The sequence below is a fragment of the Lutra lutra genome, chromosome 7 (assembly GCF_902655055.1).
Source record: "Lutra lutra chromosome 7, mLutLut1.2, whole genome shotgun sequence".
Lineage (NCBI taxonomy): Eukaryota > Metazoa > Chordata > Mammalia > Carnivora > Mustelidae > Lutra > Lutra lutra.
In genome coordinates this window covers 38016015-38042799 of record NC_062284.1, presented here as the reverse complement: position 1 = coordinate 38042799, position 26785 = coordinate 38016015, and the positions used below count along the sequence as shown (strand labels likewise).

At 34.4% G+C, this 26785-nt stretch overlaps 1 protein-coding gene across 11 annotated transcripts in view; it reads left to right on the top strand.

Annotated features, from left to right (window-relative positions):
- The window catches only part of ZNF280D (zinc finger protein 280D), a 132796-nt gene that overhangs the window by 18032 nt on the left and 87979 nt on the right, over positions 1 to 26785 (top strand). For all 11 annotated transcript variants that reach the window (XM_047736404.1, XM_047736403.1, XM_047736401.1 and 8 more), the window contains 6 exons: positions 686 to 832; positions 3571 to 3636; positions 3736 to 3875; positions 11981 to 12098; positions 24300 to 24470; positions 24785 to 24894. In XM_047736404.1, coding sequence (XP_047592360.1) covers positions 697 to 832; positions 3571 to 3636; positions 3736 to 3875; positions 11981 to 12098; positions 24300 to 24470; positions 24785 to 24894 — 741 coding nt within the window. In that variant the 5' untranslated portion in view covers positions 686 to 696. The remainder of the gene's footprint in view (positions 1 to 685; positions 833 to 3570; positions 3637 to 3735; positions 3876 to 11980; positions 12099 to 24299; positions 24471 to 24784; positions 24895 to 26785) is intronic.

Sequence of the window (26785 nt, the reverse complement as noted above, 5' to 3'; positions counted from 1 at the left end):
TTTGGTCTAAAAGACAGGAGGTTTTCCTCAAATTTCTGGTACTTATTGATTGTCCACTAATATTTAATATTTAAATATTAACATTTGAGAGAAACGTTTAATATTTAAAATTCATCCTAGGAGCTCTGTGCTTGGTCAGAACTTCTAAGGTGGTGTAAGTTCATATTTACTGCACATTCTTTGATCTGTTTCTTTAGATAAGAAATGTCTAATTTGCCCTGAATGGAATAAGTCTCACTTTGTTTCCCTTATTTTACTTTAGCACCTCATCCCTGTTTTGTGACTGGAATTCCTGAATTCGGTTCAGTTTTTCTAGTATATCTCCTATGAGTTGCCTCTTATTCTTAGTTTATCTCCCCTTTGTTAATACATTTACTCCCCAGATAATGGTTAGGTGCAGTCTCTTTTGTAGATAAAATTATACTCCAGGCATAAGACTGGAACTGGTTTTGACTGTTTCATGTAAATAACTACTGTCAACTATTATCTATTTATCTAAATTTGTTAGTTTTTATCTTAGAGAGTGAGCTCTGAGTTTCTCACTGTTGCTTCCGTGACCTAACTATCAAGTCACGAGTTGCCACTAGGGCTATTAGAGTGGATCTTAAATATACTGTGAATTTTAAAAAATATATTTACTTTTCTTTTTGAAAATAAGGTTTACTTCTCTCCTTTTGAAAATTAGGTAATTCAAAAATGGCAGAACTCTTTATGGAATGTGAAGAAGAAGAGTTAGAACCATGGCAGAAGAAAGTAAAAGAGGTTGAAGATGATGATGATGATGAGCCAATCTTTGTTGGAGAGATATCAAGTTCAAAACCAGCAATTTCAAGTAAGCATTTACTTTTAGTGGAACTAATTTTTATAACATACTGTTTCTAATGGAAGACCTTGTGAACTGCTTTATAAGGTACTTATGTACTTGTTCCTCTGTAAGGAGTTAGAGATGAAAGATTTGGTGAGAGGTGAGTGAGAATTACAGAATCAGGATGAGGATGTGATTAAGGACTTGAGGAGGGAGGTAAAAGGTTAAAATACCAGATGTGAGGAAAAGAAATAGACTAAGATTAGTTGATACATTGGAGGTCTTTTGAAATTGGAAATCATAGTTTTTAGTGGAGCCAAGTAATCTGTTCATCTGTTTGTTTATCTCCCCTCCCCCCCACCTTAAACACAGAATTAGAGAACTGGAAGAGGTTAGAATACTTTTCTTCAAATGTCCTAATATGCTAAATAAATTTTAGTCTCAAACAGGGGTTGTCACATCCAGGCAACTACAGTGTAATCCCTACATTGCTACAAAATATATAGGCAGAGAATAATTTCAGTCTCTAGCCTGTGTGCCAACAGGGGTTTCAGCTTCTGACCACATTCATCTTCCAGCAACTCACATTTATAGTCATGAAAGAGAAGAGCACTGTCTACAGCCACTGTACTTGGGTGATGTAGCAGTTAGTTAATACTTAAATCTTTCATGGCTTTCTAGCACAATATTTTGGTACCTTTGTGGATTATTAGATTTTTGTTAGAGTAGTTGGATTTGATGTTGTTAGAATGTTAAAGCAGTGACCAATGACACTTATTAAAATGTCCACTCAAAAATGTAAAAAAGTGCAGAGAACTAATATACAGATTTTAGGGCAGAAGGAGAAAATAAATCATTTCCCATTGCAGGTACATGTTTATTTGTTCGCTTGTTTAAGCCAGCCAGGGGAATTTAACAAAGAATATGACCAGCGTAATAGAGTTTTCTTATCAAGGCAGTGCTCAGAAGTGTGATTAAGAGTACTTTTCTGAAAGCTTCTGAAAGCTTGGTTCTTTCTTCTGTTGCCTCTAAACTTGGAATGGCACTTTTATTCAGTTTTATCAGAGGGAGAATCACTTAACCAATTAAATTCTCAATACCATTTCCTGTGGCAGATTGATAATCTTTTAGGTTCTAAGTGGAGTGCCACTTTGATTGTAAATTGAGCTAGGCATAATGGCATGCTTGTTGATGATAGTGGAACATGATTATACATTCTCTTAATTACTATTTTTAGTCATTGTGATCATTTTTTACTGGAATATTACCATATTATAAAATAGTTATTAGAATTTTTGAAAAAATAACAGTTAAGATCAAGTTAAATTATACTAGTAGAAAATTGTTAACAGTATTCAACTAGAACAGTGTTTACTAATGTTAAAATAATTCTGTCAAAAAGGAGACTGACCCCAATAAAAATTATTTTCTCGACAGTTACGCAGAATTTAAATGAATTTTATTATTGTTTTTGTGTAAGCCATAAAATTTTTAATATATGGAATATGAGTTAAGTGTTTATATAGAACTGCTAGAAAGGGGAGTAAAAACTTTTGTTGTAGAATACAGCCACGAAAAAGTACATTAGCCAATATTTCTTTGATGGTTTGAGTAATAATCTTGAGTTTCTGAGTGAGAATGGTGTCAAGTTGTGTGAGAAGGTTTTTATTCTATAAGACATAAGTAATGCTTAGGTATAGAGCACTGCATTGCCATTATCAGAAAACAGCCCTACTTTTGTGTGTTCCTGTACTTCATAGAGTTATTTTATGGGATCTGGTTCTTTTTTACTGTGAGGGAAAAAGGAAATTTTTATGACGTTTAGGACTTGTTTGTGCTTTTACGTTTTTGTAACCATCAATTTTTGGCAAATCCATACTCTTCCCAATTTTAGTTTGACTAGCAAATAGTCTAGAAGTTGCAGAAATTGCATGCCAGAATCAGGAACTTCAAAGTGATCCTGAGAGTTCTGTATTACGCTCAGATTGACTTCTGGTATATTCTGGTATATTGGTAGATTTGAAACCCCTTAAGTTATAAGTTACTCTGGTAAACTGTAATTTTAGCCTGCAATCTGTGCTAGTTTTTCCCTTTCAGGACTCAAGATTAATGCTGCATATAATCTGGTGAGATCCCTCATAATGATACTTCCAGGGAAGGTGTGAATGGAATATGGAGGTTGGTTAGGGGTTTGGTTCTGAGTGATAGAAACCTGAGTGCATATAGCCCTGTTGCCATTCAAAGAAAGATATATACGTTAATTATAGGTTCTATATACATATATTTTTGGAAGATTTTTACTAATGATGTGGAATATTTCTTTGCCATAAAAGAAACTTTGCAGAAAGTTTGACTTGTATGTAGTCAGATTTATCAGTCTTTTACTTCTGGCTTTTGGATTTTGAGTTACAGTTAGAAAGGTGGTTCTTATTCTATAAAACAAGGCTAGTGTGGTGCCTGGGTGGCTCACTGGGTTAAAGCCTCTGCTTTGGGTTAGGTCATGATCCTGGGGTCCTGGGATGGAGCCTCACATAGGACTCTCTGCTCAGTGGGGAGCCTGTTTTCCTCCCCCCCGCCGCCTGCTTCTCTGCCTACTTGTGATCTCTGTCTGTCAAATAAATAATAAAATTAAAAAAAACTTTATAAAACAAGGCTAGTAACTCCTTCCGGGAATCTATTTGATTGTTTTCAATTCATGATTTCTGTTTTCTTAGTATATATTTTATTCAAATAATGAATTTTAAAATAAATATAATTTTTTGTAGATATTTTGAATAGAGTAAACCCCAGCTCATATTCAAGGGGAGTAAAGAACGGTGCACTCAGTCGAGGTACAGTATTACTTTACTTTTTTACTTTTAAAGTGAAGTATTTTGACATCATTAGTTATATGAAAATATATTTAATGTATTGTGTAATTTTAAATACAGGTATTACTGCTGCATTCAAGCCTACAAGTCAACACTACACCAACCCAACATCAAATCCAGTGGCTGCCTCGCCAATAAATTTTCATCCTGAATCTAGATCTTCTGATAGTTCTGTTATTGTTCAGCCTTTGTCTAAACCTGTAAGTGTTTCTGAAACTACACAGCTTAGGGATACATTAGATCTTACTTATCAGTATAAACAATACCAATTAAAATTCTGGATTGTCATGGGTAGCTATCTAATAGAAGCATAATTAAAATCAGAAAATGTCACTATCTTCATGACATCTTAGCCAGTACCCAGAGTAATAACTGCAGGAACTACTCATCCATCCAGTTCCTAAATCAGGTGACATGCTTAAGTTTAATAGGTAAAGTATTGAAAATTGTGTTATCAGAATATGATAAAAGCATAATGAATATTGCATAATGGAAAATTATTTAAGATTGTAAATTGGGTCAGTTGTTCTTTGTTCTTAATTGGGAAAAACTTTTGAGAGGACATTATAGATTTTTATTCTGAAAATATATCTTCATAATTAGTTTAAAAAACTCTTAATAAATAATAATAGTTAATGGTAATAGTTAATATTACAGTTGATATTTATGTGTAATGCTTTGTTCTAAATGCTACACATAAATTAATCACTTAATTCTTAACCATCCCTGTAAAGGATGCACTATTATTATTATTATTCCTGTTTTATAGTTGAGGAAATTGAGGTTCACAGAGGTTAAATTATTTATTCAAGGTCACACAGCTGGAAAATGTTAGATATGGGATTTCAATCCAGACTAACTGTATTTACATAAGTATATACATATGTATTATATATAAATATAGACTTAAAATGGAACCATTGCCTTAGTGCAGTAGTTTTCAGTGTGTAGTTTTCAGTCCCCTGAGACTCTTTCATGGGTTTGGGAGTCAGTACTATTGTCATAATAATAAAAGACACTATTTGCCTTTTCCACCATGTTGACATTTGTGTTGGTGATGGAAAAGTAATATTGAGTAAACTGCTGGTGCCTTAGTATAAATCAAGACGGTGGTACCAAGTATGAGTAGTTTTTGTATTCATTCCCACCATGCATTCCCATTAAAATACATTCATGCTTGATTTCCTTGATGAAGTATTAACATGTTATTTTTTAAAATCTCTACCTTGAATATGTGTCTTTTCAAAATACTTTGTGTGATGAAATGGATAGTATGCAAAAGCACTTCTGTGTCTGAAGTTCAATGGTTATCTTGAGGAAAAGCACTCCTGTGATTGAAATGTGAGCTAAACTACCCACTTTTTAAAAATAGAAGACTGCTTTTGCTTGAAAGAATGACTGATAAACCATGGTGTATTATATATTTTTGTGTATCAATATTACCACGAACAATGATTTAAAACCACATACATTTATTATCTCATAGTTTCTATGGGTCAGAAGTCAAGTCATGGGTTAGCTGGATCCTTTGCTTCAGGGTCTCACAAGGCTACATTCAAGGTGTGGACTCTGAGGTTGCAGTTTTATCTGAAGCTTGACTGGAGAGGTATCTGCTTCCAAGTTCTCATGGTAATTGGCAACATTCAATTTCTTAACGGTTGTCACAGAGAGTCTCTGGCTTTGCCAACTGGGTCTTTCCCACATGGCTTCTTACTTGCTCAAAGCCCACAAGAGAAAATCCTTAGGAGAATGGCATTATGATCTTATATAATATAGTTATATACACAAAATCATGTATATCCTTTCACCTTTGCTGTATTCTGTTGGTTAGAAATAAGTCACATGTCTTGCCTACACAAAGGGGTGGGAATTGTGCAGGACATTAACGCCAGGGGGATGGTGATAATGGAGGCTACTTTAGAGTCTGGTTGCTACACTTAGTGAGTGATTCAGTCTTGGTTATTTGGCAGACATTTCCTCCAAACTGAACAAAATGCACATTTAAAGGAAAACAACTGATAGCATTTCTTGGGTAAAATTGCGCTTTCAAGCACAAATTAGAATTTTGGAAAACTTGTATTTGCCACTGTGATCTTGGTAGCTTCCTAGCTCTTAAAGACTTTCCTCTCGGTCGTGCAATTAATAAACACAATTTTTTGTTATCGTATAATGAATTCCGTGTACATTTGGAGGATCAGCATAATCCAAAAAACCCCCAGTATTTTCAAAAAAACCAGTGCATGATGTTACAGAATCATACAGATAAAAGATCCATTCAAAGTGTGAGACTGACTGATAGATTTTAATGTAACAAAGTATGAAAAGGTTAGTAAATAGCAAGTCAGAGGCCACATTACAGTAAACTCTTAAGAAAATATCAACTGTTGAATTTTGGTGTAGTATCAAAGAAGTGTATCCATAGTTATCCTAAATTGCTATTAAAATATTACTCCCTGCCTCTGCCCTCGGCTTAGGTCATGATCCCAGGGTCCTGGGATTGAGCCCTGCATTGGGCTCTCTGCTCAGCAGGGAGCCTGCTTCCTCCTCTCTTTCTGCTGCTTCTCTGCCTACTTGTGATCTCTGTCAAATAAATAAATAAAATCTTAAAAAAAAATACTACTTCCTTTTTCAACTATATATCTTTTTTTAACTATATATCTTTTTTTTTTTTTTAAAGATTTTATTTATTTATTTGACAGAGAGAGATCACAAGTAGACAGAGAGGCAGAGAGAGGAAGGGAAGCAGGCTCCTTGCCTAGCAGAGAGCCCGATGTGGGGCTCGATCCCAGGACCCTGGGATCATGACCTGAGCTGAAGGCAGAGGCTTTAACCCACTGAGCCACCCAGGTGCCCCTCAACTATATATCTTTATGAAGCCAGATTTTCTCTCTATTTTTCAAATAAAACAACATATTCTAACAAATTGAAGGCAGAAGCAGAAGGCAGAAACTACGACAGTTTAGCTAGACATTAAAGCAATTTACAGAAATGTAAAACAGTAGCACTCTTTTCACTAATATTTTGTGTGTTTGCAATATAGTCAGTTTTCATAAAAAATGTTATTTATGTTAATCTGTAATGGGTTTATTATTACTTAAATATTTTAAGAAATTTCTCTGTTTTAATTTCTAATATGGTAAATATCAATAGGTATAACCCAAATAAATAAAAATTCTTTTGGGGCCTCCTTAATTTTTAAATGTGTAAAGTGGTCCTGAAGTCAAGGAATTATATTACTCAAAAAAAAAAAAGTTACCCCAAATGTAAAGATTCTTTGTTGTTAGTTGGAATTGAACTAACTCAGTAGTTTTGCCATGCTTATTGTAAGCTATTTGGCACTGGCTTTAGAGAAATAATAAATTTGAATGAAAATGTTTGTGCTTTGACAGTAATTCGCTTATTGTCTATGAAAGCACCTATTAATTTTCTTGCAAATATTCAAGTTCAAAACCAGAATTGAATCCAAATATGTTTGGTAGGAATAATCCATTTTTCCTCTATTTCATATTACTATTAGGTAATCTGCAGATCTGTTAGTACTAAAGATTGATATTTTGAGGTGTTTTCATAGAAGAGTTATTTTAATTATAATTTATGTAATAATGGAAAAGAGGGCTACAGATTTTTAAATCTATAGCTAAGTATATTCACCTCCCACTTATATTTTGAAGATGTTATGTATCATAAAAGTATATGTTTAGGCAAATGTTTCTCTTTCCCTGAGTTATTATTACTTCATACCGATAATAACTATCTGAAATAATGACTAACAGTGATATAAGCCCTGGGCCAGTAGTTTAAAAAACTTAGATTTGAAGCAAGAGACTTGAATGCTGACTCAGCCTTGTTAATAAGCATTGTTGAAACCTCTCTGAGCCTCATTTTCTTCATTTCTAAAGTGAGAGATTTTAACCAGACCACTGACTCTCAATCTTGGATCCTAAGGTTCTGCAGGTTATTACTAATATTTGAAAAGATGAAAAGCTGCTTAAAATTGAAGATTTTTTGCTATTAGAATCAAATTAACTCAGTTACTTTTCATAAATTGTAGCTTTTGCAGGCTAGAAAACTGGAAAAAGAAACTTTACTATTTAATTCAGTTTAATAAATAAAAATCTTTCCAACATTGGACCCAGTGAGAAAAAAAAAAAGGGAAGGTTTGTATCTTTGGTGTTATAAAAGTTAGAAACTAGAGCTATTTCTGAGATGTTAATTTCTCTGGGCATAGTTTTATTTATGTTTTTAATTTTTATTTTTTTATTATTATGTTCAGTTAGCCAGCATATAGTACATCATTAGTTTTTGATATAGTGCTCAATGATTCATTAGTTGCATATAGTTTTAAAATCAAAACACCTCAATTGGTGTTTCTTAGTCTTGGTAAGTTTTTAAAAGGAGAGGCTGTGCCAGTTGGTCTGGGTGGGTCCTGGAAATGGTATCTTGTAAAACAAACAAACAAACAAACAAAAAACTCTTCAAGGTATTCTAATGTGCAAAGTTAAGAATGACAGATATATTCTGGGGATGAATTAAGACTCCTATTTAAGGGAATTTACTCTGCATTTTGGAAGCCACTGCTTTTAATAAATTATAATTACAGTTTTTCATTTTATGTCGTGTGTGTGTGTGTGTGTGTGTGTGTGTGTGTGTTTACTTTTTCATGGAATATCTCTATAGTCTAGCATCTCTTTCAGAGCTCTTGCCGATAATAGTGATATATTATTATCACTTAAAATTAATTCAGTGTGATCTAGCTTAAGGGTATAAGCTTTGGAATCTGTCAGGTTCTGGGTTCTCATTACAGCTCCATCAATAACAAGCAGGACTGTATTGGGAGCCCTATATAACCACAACTATCTTTAGTTTACCTATTTATATAATAGGGTATAATACTAGGTTTTTATTAGTAATATTGTGACAACTATTTGATTTAATACATATATGAAACATGAAGTACAATTACATTTAAAACACAATTGTGACTATTACTTCACTTTGAAAGGTGAATAACTTGAAGCTCAGAAGTGACCTTCCCAAGGTATATATAGTTAAATGTGCCAATCTTCTGAATCAAAGTCTAGTGTCTATTCTACCCTTACTATTGTATTTGATATCTTTCTGAACTTTTTGTATTCTCCCTGTTGGAGAATTATTTTAACCAGTTACTGTTGAACAGTGTGTGCCTGTTCTCTGAAATTCTGGAGCTTAATTAACTAGAGTTGTTTTCCTAATAAAGTTTTTAAGAGTATTAACTGTATTTCTGTTAAAGAACTATTTTGGAAAATACAAGTGAACATTTTCCATTTTTTTAGTGCAAATATTTGGAGAATATATTTATTATGAAACAAGATTGAGCTTGGTTATAGTCAAGTCATATGGCATTATGCATTTTTTATATTACATGTTAATTTTCAAATACAGATTTTGCCTTGTTAGGCCTCATTCTAGAAGTGGTTTGGATTACTTCAGTACCTGTTTCCATGACTTCTTTTTTGTTTAAAAAACAGCTGTTTATTTACTTATTTGGTATTTTATTTATTCTGCAGTTTGTGCAGAGTGTGGTGAGGAAAGGTCATTTCTTTTTAAAATGTTAAAAATTTATTGAGGTATAATTGACATTCAACATTATGTTAATTTCAAATGTACAACATAACAATCATTTGGTATTTATTTATATTGCAAAATGTTCACCACAGTCTAGTTAACATCTATCACCATATGTAGTTACAGAATTTTTTTTCTTGTGATGAGAAATTTTAAGATCTACACTCTTAGCAACTTTTAAATATGCAATACAGTGTTATCTATAGTCACCATGCTGTACATTCCATCTCAATGACTTATTTATTCCGTAACCAAAAGTTTATACCTTTTGACTCCATTCATTTTGTTTCCATAACTTAACCAGTGTCGGTAGAAAAGTTAGCAAACCAAAATTCTGAAAACTTAATTATCCCTTAGTTAATAAGCACAAACGAAATAAAACCTTTATGTTCTATCTTTAATATTTATTTTGGAGAGAAGTTTAGAAAGAAAGAAGGATACATACTATATTTTGATTTTTTCCCCCCTGCAGACATGGTATAGATTATATAAACCAGGACCATACTACGTATACAAATATGTATTCCTCTTTTTTCTCTGAACATTCTACTGGGATTATGTCATTGGATATTTTTCAAAAACATAGTGTTTGCATTATAGTCTATCATAATTTATTTAACCATTCTTTTGTTGGGCATACAGATTTTAATTTTTTGTTATTAAAAGTATTTCTCATTAAATGTCTTCATTTCCTTATCATAAATTTTTAAAGTGGAATAATTGGACCAAACGATGTGAACTTACATAAAACCTTTGATAGCTGCTGCCAACATATTTATGCAAAAATATACCAAAATATAACCTCTACTTTGCCAGTAGTGAATGTTATCATTACTTTAAAATTTTTAAATTTTTATTTCAAGCTAATTTTAGACTTACAAGAAAAACAATACAGAGAGTTCTCATATATGCCTAACCTAGTTTCCCCTAATGCTAACATTTTATGTATCATAATCAGGTAATTAACATTAAGTAAACTTCAAACTTTAATTGAATTTTACCAGAGTTTCAATTAATGTCATTTTTCATTCCCAGGATCCTATTCAGGATCACACCTTACAGTTAGTTTTTTCTTCTTAGTCTCATATTTTTCTGTAGCTCTTCATTTTTTTTCTTTCATTACTTGAATATTTTAAAGACGAGTAGGCAGTTATTTTGTATTACATATTATTATCTTTAAAACAATGTGAATTCAGGGGTGCCTGGATGGCTCAGTGGGTTAAGCTTCTGCCTTTGGCTCAGGTCATGATCTCAGAGCCCTGCATCAGGCTCTCTGCTCAGCAGGGAGCCTGCTTCTCCCTTTCACTCTCTGCTTGCCTCTCTCCCTACTTGTGATCTCTCTCTGTGTCAAAAAAAAACCCCCAAAAAAACAAAAACAAAAAAAACCGAATTCAGTAGTGAAAAATTGCCATTGTCTTTATTGCATTTCTTTGATTAGTAAGTTGGAAAGAGTTTTATGTATGGGTCATTTGTATTTTGCTTTTGAAGTGTCTCAGTTTATAGCCTTTGCCCATTTTTCTCTTAAGGTGCCTTTTTCCCTTTTGATTTTTAAGCATTGTTAATCCTAAAACTTTTGCTTGTTGTATATTACGACATATAGAATGGTCCAAAATTCACTCTGAGAGCTTACTATACAATAATGGTCTTTTAAAAATAGAATTGGAATATATTTTTTTAGTGTGTCTAACAGTATGTTTAATATATAATAGTATTCGTGTATACATCCCTAAATTGATCACACTTTTCATAATTATACTAAATACACAAATTTATACTACCTAATTCTTGAGCACATTATCATTCATCTCATACTTTTCACTCTTCTTGAGGTGGTCCTACTAGCTGGGACCATCTTTTCTCCTGACGGAAAGGCTAAAACTTGAGCCCTAAGTCTTCCAGGAGCAGAGCAGCTGTCTCAGATTATTCCTATAAATAGCTTCCATTCTAACCGGTTTGCCTGGTTTTCTTATTTGGGTTTACGCTGTTGACCACGAAGTGTTCATATTTGCCTTATGAGATGGGATTACCTCAATCTCATATGGCTTCCTGTGGAATAACAGGAGGAGTGGGGTGGTGGGGGGAATCCATTCTTTCTTTTTCTGACACTTGCCTTATAAATTTTTCCAATAAAAATGATGCTAAAGCTCAAACCATGTGCTATATTCATCCCTAATCCTGATACACAGTATTGCAGACTGATTCCTAATTTGTTTGCCCTGATATTTTGTCTGGGGGGCTTATAGAGATATGGAAGCTTTTAAATTTGTACTTAGGTCAGTGTATTTTCCTCATTTTTTACTTTTACCCATAGATTTTGCAAAGTTTTACCATTTGCTCTTTGACGGGAATACTGCATTTTTAGTAGTCCTCTAGAGTGTATCAATCCTGCTGATTTAAAATGGGTATATATGTTTTCTTTCTCTTGGGGTAAAAAAAACCAGACTAGAATTTGCCCTATTTTAATTGGCTAGTTAGAAACACAACAACTGTAAGAGCTTGCTTTCAATTTTAGTAGATGAGGATTTTGACAGTAATAATTACCTCTGCATATTATAACTTATTAATTGCTAACTGAGTCATCAAAGGCTATTCTTACAATATTGACATACACTTCAATTTGCCTTCATAAAAGTTTATGAAACAAAATAATTGTAACTACGTTGAGTAAATGTAATATTCTTCCTTTGAAATATTTTAACAGGGTTATGTAACGAACTCAGCACGAGTTGTATCTAATAATTCTTCAGAGTTACTGTTTGACTTGACCCAGGATACAGGATCATCACATTACCAAGGGGGACCAACACTTTCTATACCAGGTTGGTTTTAGCACTTTAAAAAAAAATTATAAGAAGAAACTTGATGAATATATATATATGGAATTGACTTTCTATTTTCAAGTTCTTGCCTTCATGTTAAGTTTTTCATATATTGTAAAGTGGCATGGTGCTAATAGTTCTTGACTGACTTTCTTGGTGACTTTTTTTTTACCTCCTTGGGTGATTTTAAATAAAACCTTATTTACTAATAATTGGACAGTAAGGAGAGCATGTGATATAATAAGCACTGGGTGTTACAGAAGACTGATGAATCGCTATACTCTACCTCTGAAACTAGTAATACTCTGTATGTTAATTAATTGAATTTAGATAAAAATATATTTAAAAAAACAATAAGATGTTTTTTATTTTTTCCTGTTAAGTAGGCTAACTGGCTTTGTATTTGTTCTCACTTGGCATTGAAAGTGGACTAAAAAATCTTAAAATAATTTCTGTAAGTTATAGAAATATAGAAATGTAGAAATACAGAAATTAAAAGAGGTATTAATTTTTATGACTACTAGTGTGAAAAAGTATATGGTTACAAGTGATTTCCTAATTAGATTAGTGTCTTTCTATTCAGTAAACGCATCAGATGGTATAGTTATATATGATAATAGAGTGCTGTTATAAAAGTGGCACAATAAATTTATATATGGCCATTACTCAGTAAATGCCCATTGGAGGAATATGAAATTCCCTTGTTAAGGTAGAATTAAAGTTCTTTGTATACTGAAACATAGTTCTTCATTAACTTAAAGTAAGTTAGTGTGCTATGAAGGAATTTCATCTAATTGAAAATTCCCTGTAATCAAGGCAGTTAGGCTTTTATATTAGTAGTTTTGGTATATTTCAAATATTTGACAAGATAGAGATAAACAAAATTTGGGGGGATTTAGATTATTTACTAACAAATCAGTGTGGAGAAGCTACCAAACCCCCATTTTTCTTTGTTGTAATATTAGTGCCTAAAATGTTTTTCCATATAGGTCATATTTAGTTGATATTTACTACTTTGGGTGTCACTTGTATACTTACAAAATCTAGTTAGTAAAATAGGTAAGAACCAAAGTTTGGTTTTACAAAACACAAGGACTTTATTAATAGAAAAAGTCTGTATTCTTGGGAGTTAGGACAATGACTCCTGCTCTACCTCTAAGTTTTCTGCTGTGGAGAGAGATGTTAACCTGAGCAGTAAGTAGGATGATGAAGAAGATGTAGATTTGAACTTCTATTCTTAAGATTTTTGTAGTTTCCATTGAGTCTTTACACTTCAGTATTCTCATATTATTAAAATGCAGATTTTATTTTTCTTGTTAAATGCATTCATTCTCCAGGCCTGGAGTCAGCCATTGGGAGATAAAATTTTAATTCTCGTTCTACTTTAGTCAGGGCTTTTTTGAGGCACAAATAAGATAAATAAAATATGAAAATGAATTATGAACTTTAAAGGACTTGACAATAGTTGGTATGAATGATAATATGTGCTTTATGTTCAGTAGCATGATTAACTGAGCACTGTCCAGTGATCATGGATATTTGGAGAAGACGATTTGAGCTTGTTTTTGAAAGGATTTTACTGACAGAGAGTGTTCAGTGTAGAAAGCAACACAAACCAAAGACAACAGGGATAAATAAAGAATTTAAAACTCTTAAATGGGGTCACCTGATTGGCTCAGTTGGTTAAGAGGCTGCCGTGGTTCAGTTCATGACCCTGGGGTCCTGGGATCCAGCCCAGTTAGGGTTCCCTGTGCTCAGGCCTTCTTATGTTAAAAAGTTCTTATGGTATAAAGCTGTGTGTTTCTACTGTCCAGCCTGTTGCATTATATAAGCAGATGCTTAATCAAAATACCAGCATTCATTGGCTATTCAAGTAACCTAAGTATCTCACAAGAATCCTACCGCAAATACACAAATCTTTTCCAAGTACCTATATTATAGCCATCAATAATCACATGCCTTGAAAATGGAAAAAAAATTTTTTTTATGTTATTTCACAGGATGAAACAGAGGAACCAGCTAGTATAATACTCTTTCTTTTTCTGGCACATTTCCCCTATTTAAAAGCTGACAGGTGAATCTATTAGAATTTTTTTTCCTCTACAGTAAGTTAAGATATAAAGTATTTTGTTAGTAATGATAATAGCTGTCATTTATTGTTGAATGCTTTCTCTGTGCCAGATGTTGTGTGGGTGCTTTTTAAAAGTAAGTTAAGATACAAAATATTTTTTTAGTAAGGACAGTAGTTGTCATTTATTACTGAATGCTTTCTGTGTGTCACATAGTGTATTGAGTGCTTCAAATACATAATCTTGTTTGATCTTAAAATAGTTCTGTAAAATAAGGCATTATAACTTATTTTATGAAAGAGGCTCAGAGAAGTTAATTAAATAAGCCATGAATACATGGCCAGTCAGTGACAGAGCTTGAATTTCAACTTCTACTGTCTGGTTTAAAAGTCTGAATTATTTCTAATATGTTTACTACTTCTACTTTTGTTGTACAATTGAGAACATTAAAATATGGTGTGCAGTTTTAGAATCCTTATTACCAAGTAGTTGTGTGGTGTTTTCAAAAGGAACTTTTACCTGGCCTCGTTGTAGCCTAAATATCCCTATTTCTCTTGCTAATGCTTTGAATAGGGCTAAAATGCTTTAGCTTTAAGGTGATGGTTTTCAAATTAAAAACTGTTTTTACAAATAAAATTCCTGTGTAAAGAAAATTTTATTCAAAGTTCTAATAAATAAAATATGAAAGAGTTCCTCTATCAGACACAACCAAAATATTCCCTAAAATGAGCCCATTAGGCTCCAGGAACGTAATTTGAAAACCAAAATACTTAGTCCTTCCATTACAAGCCCTTTCATATGAGTGAATGAGGTATTATCATTCAAGTTTAGTTTTTCCACTTTGTATTTTCCACTTTTGTAGTTTTTCCACTTTTCCACTTTGAATAAATGGATAATATAAACTAAAGCCATGAGTAGACCCCCTCCCTTTTAGGTAGAAAAAGAGTTAACCTTCCATTAGACATTTTAAATAAATAAAATAGGTCTTTCTAGATTTTTAGAATAAAATAAAATTTTTCATTTGTAAACTAACTCCAGTGCACTTAAAACATCGAAAGGTGATTCATTTGTAGAAACTTAGTTTGGAGTAGTCTCTGCTTTAATTTTTTCTTTTTTGCTTGGGGTATTTTGGTCTGGCTTCTTTCATAATTGCTGTTTATATATTCCTTTATTTGAAGCCATATTTAGTATTTTCTTTCATAGAGATTATTTCTTGAATTATTTGAATATATATAGTCCCTAATAGATATAATTTTTTTATACCCCTCACTTTTATAAAATTACTTATTTCTTGGGACACCTGGGTGGCTTGGTCGATAAGCATCTGCCTTTGGCTCAGGTCGTGATCCCAGGGTGCTGGGATCGAGCCCTGCATCAAGCCCCTCATCAGGCTCCCCGCTGGGCGGGAAGCCTGCTTCTCCCTCTCCCACTCCCCTTGCTAGTGTTCCCTCTTTTGCTGTGTCTCTCTCTGTCAAATAAATAAATAACATCTTTAAAAAAATTATTTCTTAAAAATTAATGCTTATTTATTTTCCTCAAGTTTTTATTTAAATTCCAGTTAATGTGCAGTGTAATATTAGTTTCAGGTGTAGAATTCAGTGATTCAACACTTACATACAACACCTGGTGCTCATCAAAACAAGTGTCCTCCTGAATCCCCATCACTAACCCATCCCTTCATCTACCTTCCCTGTGGTAATCATCAGTTTGTTCTCTTAAGAGTCTGTTTCTTGGTTTGCCTCACTTTTTCTTTTTCTCTCCTATGTTCGTTTGTTTTGTTTCTCAAATTCCACATAAGAGGGAAATCATGTGCTATTTGTCTTTCTCTGACAGATTCATTTCACTTAGCATAATACTCTCTAGCTCCATCCTTGTCATTGCAAATGGCAAGATTTCATTCTTTTTTATGTCTAGTAGGGTTCTCATATATATATATATATATATTCATCTTTCTTTATCCATTCATCTGTTGATGGACATTTGGGCTCTTTCCATAGTTTGGCTATTGTTGATAATGCTGCTATAAACATTGGGGTTCATGTATCCCTTCGAATTAGTGTTTTTATATCCTTTTGGTAAATACCAGTAGTACAATTGCTGGATGATAGGTAGTTCTATTTTTAACTTTTTGAGGAGCCTCCATACTGTTTTCCAGAGTGGCTACTCCAGTTTGCATTCCCCTTTCTCTGTATCCTCGCTAATATCTGTTGTTTCCTTTGTTAATTTTAGCCATTTTGACTGGTATGAGGTGATACCTCACAAAGGTGTGCCTTTGTACCTCATTGTAGTTTTGATTTGTATTTCCCTGATGATGAGTGATGTTGAGCATCTTTTCATGTGTATATTGGTGATCTGTATGTCTTCTTTAGAAAAATGTCTGTTCAAGTCTTTAACCATTTTTGAAATGGATTATTTGTTTTTTGGGTGTTGAGTTTGATAAGTTCTTTACAGATTTTGGGTACTAACCCTTTATCAGATAGGTCATTTACAAATATCTCCTCCCATTCTGAAGATTGCCTTTTAGTTACATGGATTGTTTCCTTCACTATTCAGAAGAAGCCTTTTATTTTGATGGAATCTCAAGAGTTTGCTTTTGTTCCCTTTCACAAGAGACATGTCTAGAAAGAAATTGCTATGACCAATGTCAAAGAGGTTACTGCCTATGTTCTCCTCTAGGATTTTTAGTTCCTGTCTCATGTTTAGGTTTTTCATCCAATTTGAATTTATTTTTGTGTATGATATAACAAAGTGGTCTAGTTTCATTCTTTGGCTATTGCTTTTCAGTTTCCCTAACACCATTTGTTGAAGAGAACATTTAAAAAAAAATTTTTTTTTAAAAAGATTATATTTATTTGAGAGAATGAGCACAAGTCGGGAGAGCAACAGACATAGGGAGAGGGAGAAGCAGGCTTCTCACTGAGTAGGGAGCTTGATGTGGGGCTCCATCCCAGGACCCTGGGATCATGACCTACACTGAAGGCAGATGCTTAATGACTGAGCCACCCAGGTACCCTAAACTGTCCTTTTTCCATTAAGTATTCTTTCCTGCTTTGTCCGAGATGAATTGATAAAACTAAGCGTTCATTTCTGGGTTTTCTATTCTGCTCTATTGATCTATGTTTCTGTTTTTGTGCTAGTATCATACTGTCTTGGTGACTACAGCTTTTTAGTATAGCTTGAAATCCGGAATTTTGATGCCTCCAGCTTTGATTTTCTTTTTCAAGATTGGTTTGGCTATTCGGGGTCTTTTGTGGTTCCATACAAATTTTAGGATTGTTCTAGCTCTCTGAAAAATCCTGGTGGTATTTATAGGAATTGTATTAAATGTGTAGATTGCTTTGGGTAATATAGACATCTTAACAATATTTATTCTTCCAGTCCATGAGCATGGAACATTTTTCCATTTCTTTCTTTTTTTTTTTTTTTTTAAGATTTTATTTATTTATTTGACAGACGGAGACCACAAGTAGGCAGAGAGGCAGTCAGAGAGAGAGAGAAGGAAGCAGGCTCCCTGCTGAGCGGAGATCCTGATGCAGGGCTTGATCCCAGGACCTTGAGATCATGACCTGAGCCGAAGGCAGAGGCTTTAACCCACTGAGCCACCCAGGCGCCCCACATTTCTCCATTTCTTTGTGTCCTCTTCAATTTCTTTCATCAGTGTTTTATAGGTTTCAGAGTCAGATCCTGTATCTCTTTGGTTAGATTTATTCCTGAAGTATCTTACTGTTTTGGGTACAATTGTAAATGGGATTGATTCCTTGATTTCTCTTTTTGCTGCTTCATTATTGGTGTGTAGAAATGCATCAGATTTCTGTATGTTGATTTCGTATCCTGCAACTTTACTGAATTCATGTGTCAGCTCTAGCTGTTTTTTGGTTGAGTATTTGGGTTTTCTATATAAAGTATCATGTTATCTGCAAACAATGAAAGTTTGACTTCTTCCAGGATGCCTCCTGTTTCTTTTTGTTGTCTGATTGTTGTGGATAGGAGTTCCAGTACTATGTTAAATAACTGGTGAGAGTGGACATCCTTGTCTTGTTCCTGACTGTAAGGGAAAGGCTTTCAGGTTTTCCCCATTGAGGACGATATTAGCTCTGGGTTTTTCATATATGGCCTTTATGATGTTGAGGTATGTTCCCTCTATCCCTCCTTTGTTGAGAGTTTTATTATGAATGGATGTTGTACTTTGTCACATGCTTTTTCTGTATCTGTTGAGAGGATCATATGGTTCTTGTTGTTTCTTTTATTATTATGATGCATCACATTGATTTGCAAATGAGTCACCCTTGCAGCCCAGGAATAAATCCCACTCTATTGTGGTATATGATTCTTTTAATATACTATTGGATTTGACTTGCTGGTATTAAGAATTTTTGCATCCATATTCATGAGGGATATTGGCTTATAGTTCTTTAGTAGTTGAGTCTTTTTCCTCATAGAATGAATTTGGAAGTTTTCCTTCCATTTCTATTTTTTGGAATAGTTTGAGAAGAATAGGTGTTAACTCTTTTTTAAATGTTTGATTGAATTCTCCTGTGAAGCCATTTGGCTCTGGACTTTTGTTTGTTGGGAATTTTTTTGATTACTGATTCAGTTTCTTTACTGGGTTGTCAGTCTGTTCAGGTTTTCTATTTCTTCCTATTTCAGTTTTGGTAGTTTATGTATTTCTAGGAATTTATTCATTTCTTCCAGGTTGTCTGATTTGTTGGCATATAGTTTTTCATGAATATTCTTTTATAATTGTTCATATTTCTGTGGTGCTGGTTGTAATTTCTTCTCTCTTGTTTGTGATTTTATTTATTTGGGTCCTTTCTTTTTTTGATAAGTTTGACTAGGGGCTTATAAATTTTACTGATTTTTTTCAAGTAGCCAGCTCCTGCTTTTATTGATTTTTTTTAAAGTTTCTATATTTTTTTCTGCTTTAATCTTTATTCTTTCCCTTCTACTGCTGACTGTAGGCTTTCATTAGTTGTTCTTTTTCTAGCTTCATTAGGTGTAATGTTAGGTTGTTTATTTGAGATTTTTCTTGCCTTTTAAGGTAGGCCTGTTTTGTTATATACTTCCTCTTATGACTACTTTTGTGACATGTCAGTGCTTTTTGACCACTGTGTTTTCATTTTCATTTGTTTCCATGTGTTAATTTCTTCTTTGATTTCCTGGTTGACCCATTCATTTTTTAGTAGCATTTTGTTTAATCTCCACATGTTATTGTTTTTCCACATATTTTTCTTGTGGTTGACTTTAAGTTTCATAGTGTTGTAATCAGAACATATGCATGGTATGATCTCAGTCTTTTTGTACATGTTGAGACCTGATTTGTGACCTAGTATGAGATCTATTCTGGAGAATGTCCCTAGTGCATTTGAAAAGAATGTGTATTCTGCTGCTTTAGGGCGGAATGATCTGAATATATCTGTTAAATCCTTTCTGTTCCAGTGTGTCATTCAGAGTCGTTGTTTCCTTGTTGATATTCTGGTAAAATGATCTGTCCATTGATGTAAGTGGGGTGTTAAAGTTCCCTACTATTACTATATTATTATCCACAAGTTTCTTTAATTTTGTTATTAATTGCTTTATATATTTGTGTGCTCACATGTTGGGGTATAAATATTTATAATTGTTAGATCTTCTTGTTAGATAAGCCCCTTTATTATGATATTGTGCCCTTTGTTCATCTCTTGTTATAGTCTTTGATTTAAAATCAAGTTTGTCTGATGCAAGTATTGCTGCTCTGGCTTCCTTTTGATTTCCATTTGCATGATAATATTTTTCCATCCCCCAGTTTAAATGTTCAGGTATCTCTGGGTCTAAAAAGTCTTTTGTAGGCAACATATGGTAGAGTCTTTTTTCTTTCTTCTTTTTAAATCCATTCTGATACCTTTTGTCTTTTGATGGGAGCATTTAGTTCATTTACATTGAGAGTAATTATTGATAGATATGTATTTAGGGCCATTTTATTATTTGGTTGTTATTTGTGGAGATTTTCTCTTTTCTTTTCTTTGTCACTTACTGTCTTTCTTTCCACTCAAGAGTCCCCTTAATATTTCTTGAGGGCTGGTTTAGTGGTAATGAACTCTTTAAGTTTTTGTCTGGGAAACTTTTTATCTCCTTCTATTCTGAATGATAGCCTTGCTGGATAGAATATTCTTGGCTGCAGATTTTCCCCATTCAGCACTTTAAACATATCATGTCACTCTCTTCTGGCTTGCCAGATTTCTGTGGCGAGATCTGCAGCTAGCTTTATGGGTCTTCCTTTGTAAGTTAGGGACTTTTTTTATGACTATATTTTGCAAATTTAATTGCAATATATCTTGGTGTTGGCCTGCTTTTGTTGATTTTGATAAGAGTTCTCTATGTTTCCTGGATGTGGATGTCTGTTTCCTTCCCTGAATTAGGGAAGTTTTCAGCTGTTACTTCCTTAAATAAATTTTCTGCCCCTTTTCTCTCTCCTTTTTGTGGGATTCCTGTAATATGAATGTTAATTACATTTGATGGAGTCACTGAGTTCCCTACGTCTATTCTCGTTATACATAATTCTTCTTTTCTTTCGTTCAGCTTCATTATTTTCCATAGTTCTGTGTTTTGTATCACTTACTCATTTCTCTGCTTCTTCATCCTTGTGTTCTCTGCATCCGGTCTGTTTCAAATCTCAGTTATTACATTTTTCATTTCTGACTTACTGTTTTTTAACTGTTTTATCTCTGCCATAAGGGCCTCCCTGAAGTCTTCCTTTTTTTTTTTTTTTTTTTTTTTTCCAAGCCCAGTGAGTATCCTCTCATTGTTGCTTTAAATTCTCCATCAGGCATATTACCTGTATCTATTTTGATTAGATCTCCGGCTGTGACTTTTTCTTGTTTCCTTTGGGATGAATTGTTCCGTCATGGCATTTTGTCTAAGTCTCTGTCTTCTGTGAGTTAGAAAAGCCTGTTATATTTCCTGCTCCTGAGAGTAATGGCTTTATGAAGAGGCCATATAGTGTCCAGAGCTTGGTGCTTCAGGGTATGTCTCTGGTGTGTGCTGCATGCACTCTGGTGCTGTGTGTTGGCTGCTCTATCATTCAGTTCAGTCATATGCAGATGCTCTTCTTGCCTGCAATGGGTAGTTTTTGGGCCTTGGCCAGTGTGTGGTGAATTTTAACTAGGTGCACTCTGGTCTGCTGCTTATTAAATGAGATGTGATACTACTTTCACTAGAACTGAAGGCTTGCAGAACTTTCTGGTTGGGAGATGTGGTGTGTGCAGGGGTTTCAGTTGGGGGTTCGGGGGTGGGGAGAAAAATGACACCAGCCTATTCCTTTGTCCCCAGAGAGGGGGCTTCCTGCTTGCTGCTCTTAGGGAAGGACACCCAGAAGAGCAAATGAATAATTTTCCTTCATGCATCCCAGGCATTTTTCAGATTGCTGTTTTTTTGTCTCTGGGTTGCTTGCCTGCCAGTAGCATTACAGTGCACTTTGGGCACTATCTCAGCCAGCCCTGCTGACCTTTAAAACTCCAAACTTTAGAGATGTGGTGTGGGTGGGGGCCTGCATTGGTCTTCTGGTGGACCATCTTGCTGCACTGGGACTAATGCCGATTTGACTGAGAAGGGCACTTGAGTCAGAGGAAAGCGTTGTGGGACTTGGAGCAAGCAGGCTAGGCAGCCAATGTCCAGCTAAGCTTTCTTTAGTTGGCAGCTCCGTGCCTCGGCTGAGGGGCAGGGGAGGGAAATAGCATCCACTAGCTCTTTTGTCCTTGGAGAGGTGTCTCTGTAAACACCACCTCTCACAGATGTGCTCCAAGAAGAGTGAACAATCTTCCCGCTGTGTGCCTTAGACATTCCTCAGATGGTGTCATCTGCCTCTGGGGTTGTTTGCCTTCTTTCTCTCAGGGAGTAGACAGTGCTCTCAGGGCGTCTATTCCAGCCAAGCCCACCAACCTTTAAAATTCCAATCTTCAAGTCCTGCTGTTTGCAAAAACTCTTGAAAACCAGCCCTTCTTGTTTTCCCAGCCAGTAGCTTTGGGGAATTGTTCTCCTTGTGCCTCTCTCACCCACCAGGGCTCCCTCTCCTTTGCAGCACCCATGATCCCTTTCTCTCCCAAGCTATGTCTCCGTATTTCCTACCTTCGTAGATGTGGCCTCTTTTCTCCCTCTAGTTGTGATGTCAGTCCTGAGGTTGATTTCTTGGGTAGTCAGAATGATTTGATAATTATCTAGTTGTGTTCAAAGGACGAGAGGAGCCTAGGATCCTCCTACTATGCCACCATGTTAGTCACCCCCCCCATTAATTTAATTAAAAAAAATTCAAGTATAGGGGCTCCTGGGTGGTTCAGTTGGATAAGTGTCCAACTCTTGATTTTGACTCAGGTCATGATCTTGACTTAGGTCATGATCTTAGGGTTGTGAGGTCAAGCCCCATATCAGGTTCCATCGATTGTGGGTGTGAATCTTGCTTAAGATTCTCTCTCTCTCTCTGCCCCTCCCCTTCTTTAAAAAAAAATTCAGGTATAATTAAATAGTGTTTTATGAGTTTCAGATGTATAGTATAGTGATTCAGTAATTCTGGACATTACTTGGTGCTTATCACAATAAGTTTATTTTTAATCCCTTCACCTCTTTCACCCATCCCTGTACCTACCTTCCCTCTGGCAACCACCAGTTTGTTCTCTGTATTTTAAGTGTTTGGTTTTTTTCTTTCTGTCCTTTTTTTCTTTGTTCATTTGTTTGCTTTCTTAAATTCCACATGTGAATGAAATTGTATGGTATTTGTCTTTCTCTGACTTATATACTTACTACTTTAGCATTATATCCTTTATATCTTGTAGATCCATCCATGTTACTGCAAATGGCAAAATTCCATTCTTTTTTATTCCACTTATTTAGGTGCAAAATCTTTATCCATTCATCTCTTGGTGGACACCTGGGTTACTTCCATATCTTGGCTATTGTAAATATTGCTGCAATAAACATATCTTTTAGTGTTTTTGTATTCTTTGAGTAAACACCCAGTAGTGGAATTACTCATATGGTAATTCTATTTATAATCCTACTCATAGCATATGGTAATTCTACCTTTAATTTTTTCAGGAACCTCTATACTGTTTTCCACAGTGGCTGCACTTGCTTGCATTTCTGCCAGCAATGCAGGAGGGTTCCTTTTTTTCCTCATTCTCATCAACATTTGTTATTTTTTGTCCTAATTGTAGTCATTCTGACAGGTGTGAAGTGATGTCTCATTGTGCCTTTGAATTGTATTTCACTGTTAACTGGTGCTTTTGAGCATCTTTTCATGTGCTTGTTGGCCATTTTTATGTCTGGAGAAATGTCTGTCCATATCTTCTGCCCATTTTTAATTGCATTATTTGGGGGTTTTTTTGGTGTTGAGTTGTATAAGTTACTTTTATATTTTGGATATTAACTCCCTCTTGGATATCATTTGGATATATCTTTTCCCATTCGATAGATTGCCTTTTTGTTTTGATGGTTTCCTTTGCTATGCAAAAGTCTTTAATTTTGGTGTAGTCCAAATAGTTTAATTTTGCATTTGTTTCCTTTGCCCAGAGGAGCCATATCTAGAAAAATGTTTCTATGGCTGATTTCAAAGAGATTACTGTCTATGTTTTCTTCTAGAAATTTTGGCTTCAGATCTCATATTTAGGTCTTTAATCCATTTTGAGTTTATTTTTGTGGATGGTGTATGAAAGTGGTCCAATTTCATTCTTTTGTATGTAGCTGTCCAGTTTTCCCAACATCATTGTTGAAGAGACTTCTTCCTATTTTATATTCTTGCCTCCTTTGTTGTAGATTAATTGGCCATGTAAATCATGGGTTTATTTCTGGGCTCTCTATTGTATTGTATTGATCAGTGTGTCTCTTTTTGTCCAGTACCATACTCTTTTGATTACTACAGCTTTGTAGTATATCTTGAAATCTGAGACTGTGATACTCCAGTTTTATTCTTCTTTTTCAAGATTGATATTTGGTATACCCCCTGACTTTTGATCATAACAGTTTTTAATCATTATTTATTGTCAGTTGAATGATAGGATAATTTAATTGTATTACATCTAATTTAGCTCCAAAATAGTTTTACTTTGTTATAAGGAATATGCCTAAATGTTTAAAAATATACTTCCCACTATTTAATTCATTGTAGGTATGAATGAAAGTTCGTTTTTATCAAAACGTCCTTCTACTTCTGAAGTAAACAGCGTTAATCCAAAAAAGCCAAAGCCCAGTGATGGTATTTCTGGATTAAATTCTTCAGCTGTATTTCCTTCAGTTAAATCTCTTTCAGTGACATCTTCCCAGGCTGCATCATCAAAAGGTAAATGTGAAATGTGGCATATAAAAAAGAAATTATAGGGGCTCCTGGGTGTCTCAGTTGGTTAAGCATCTGACTTTTAATTTTGGCTCAGGTCATGATCTCAGGGCTGTGAGATTGAGCCACAATGGACTCCATTGTGGACATGGAGCCTGCTTAATATTCTCTGTCTTTCTCCCTTTGTCCTTCCCCCACTTAAAAAAATTATTTGTACATAAGTTTTAGAAGTTGTAGTAAATTTAGAAATTGTTATTAGTGGTTATTTAAGGTTATAAAGTGATGAATTTTGTATTATATGTGTTTTGAATTTATTTTAGGTACAAATACCTCTTCAAATCAATCTAAAAATGGAACACCTTTTCCGAGAGCTTGTCCAAAGTGCAATATTCATTTTAATCTTTTGGATCCTTTGAAAAATCACATGAAGGTAAAACTTTTTCAAAATTTAATTTTAAAAAGGTTTGCAAATCCCTAGAAATACTGATTGATTTATAGTAAATGTTTTGTGGAGATATTTAGGTAAAAAATCTTCTCCTAGTGGTGTTCCCATATAGTTTAGGCGAAGATTTATATTCATAATGATTATTTTCATATAAGATTTTAAAATTTCCTCTGAATCATCAAATTTTAAGATTAAATTTATATGCATTATAATATGTGCTTTTTACATTCTGATTTTAAATGAAAATAAGGTATTTGGTATACTACAAATTTTTTTAAAAAAAGACTTTTTTTCCATTTTATTTTATTTTATTTCTTTTTGGTGTTCCAAAATTCATTGTTATGCACCACACCCAGTACTCCATGCAATACGTGCCCTCCATAGAACCCATCACCAGGCTCACTCTACCCTCCATGGCCCCCTCCAAAAACTCAGTTTGTTTCTCAGAGTCCACAGTCTCTCATGGTTTCTCTCCCCCTCCGATTTCCCCCATCTCACCTCTCCTCTCCATCTTCCAATGTCCTCCGTGTTATTCCTTATGCTCCACAAGTAAGTGAAACCATATGATAGTTGATTCTCTCTGCTTGACTTACTTCACTCAGCATAATCTCTTCCAGTCCCGTCCATGTTGATATAAAAGTTGGGTATTAATCCTTTCTGATGGAGGCATAATACTCCATTGTATATATGGACCATATCTTCTTTATCCATTCATCTGTTGAAGGGCATCTTGGTTCTTTCCACAGTTTGGTGACTATGCCATTGCTGCTATGAACATTGAGGTACAGATGGCCCTTCTTTTCACTATATCTGTATCTTTGGGGTAAATACCCAGTAGTGCAATTGCAGGGTCATAGAGTAGCTCTATTTTTAATTTTTTGAGGAATCTCCACACTATTTTCTAAAGTGGCTGTACCAAATTACATTCCCACCAACAGTGTAAGAGGGTTCTCCTTTCTCCACATCCTCTCCAACACTTGTTTACTGTCTTATTAATTTTGATCATTCTAACTGGTGTAAGGTGGTATCTCAATGTGGTTTTGATTTGAATCTCCCTGATGGCTAATGATGATGAACATTTTTTCATGTGTCTGTTAGCCATTTGTATGTCTTCTTAGCATTCGTTCCTGATTAAAACGATTGAAAGTATAGTGGTAGAGGGAACATTCCTCAACTTCATAAAATCTTTCTATGAAAAACCCACTGCAAATATCATCCTCAGTAGAGAAAAGCTGACAGCCTTCCCTTTGAGATCAGGAACATGACAAGGATATCTACTCTCGCCACTGTTGTTCAACATAGTACTAGAAGTCCTAGCAACAGCAATCAGAAAACAAAAAGAAATAAAAGGTATTCAAATTGGCGTGAAAAAGTCAAACTCTCTCTCTTCGCAGATGACATGATACTTTATATGGAAAACCCAAAAGACTCCACCCCCAAACTGCTAGAACTCATACACCAGTTCAGTAATGTGGTAGGATACAAAACCAATATACAGAAATCAGTTGCTTTCTTATACAGTAACAATGAAAATATAGAAAGGGAAATTAGAGAATTGATTCCATTTACTATAGCACCAAGGACCATAAGATACCTAGGAATAAACTTAACCAAAGAGGTAAAGGATCTGTACTAGAGGAACTACAGAACACTCATGTAAGAAATTGAAGAAGACACAAAAAGATGGAAGAGCGTTCCATGCTTATGGGTTGGAAGAATAAACATTGTTTAAAATGTCTATACTGCCTAGAGCCATCTATACATTCAGTGCCATCCTGATGAAAATTCTACCGGCATTTTTCAAAGAGCTGGAACAAACAGTCCTAAAATTTGTATGGAACCAGAAGAGACCCTCGAATTGCTAAGGAAATGTTGA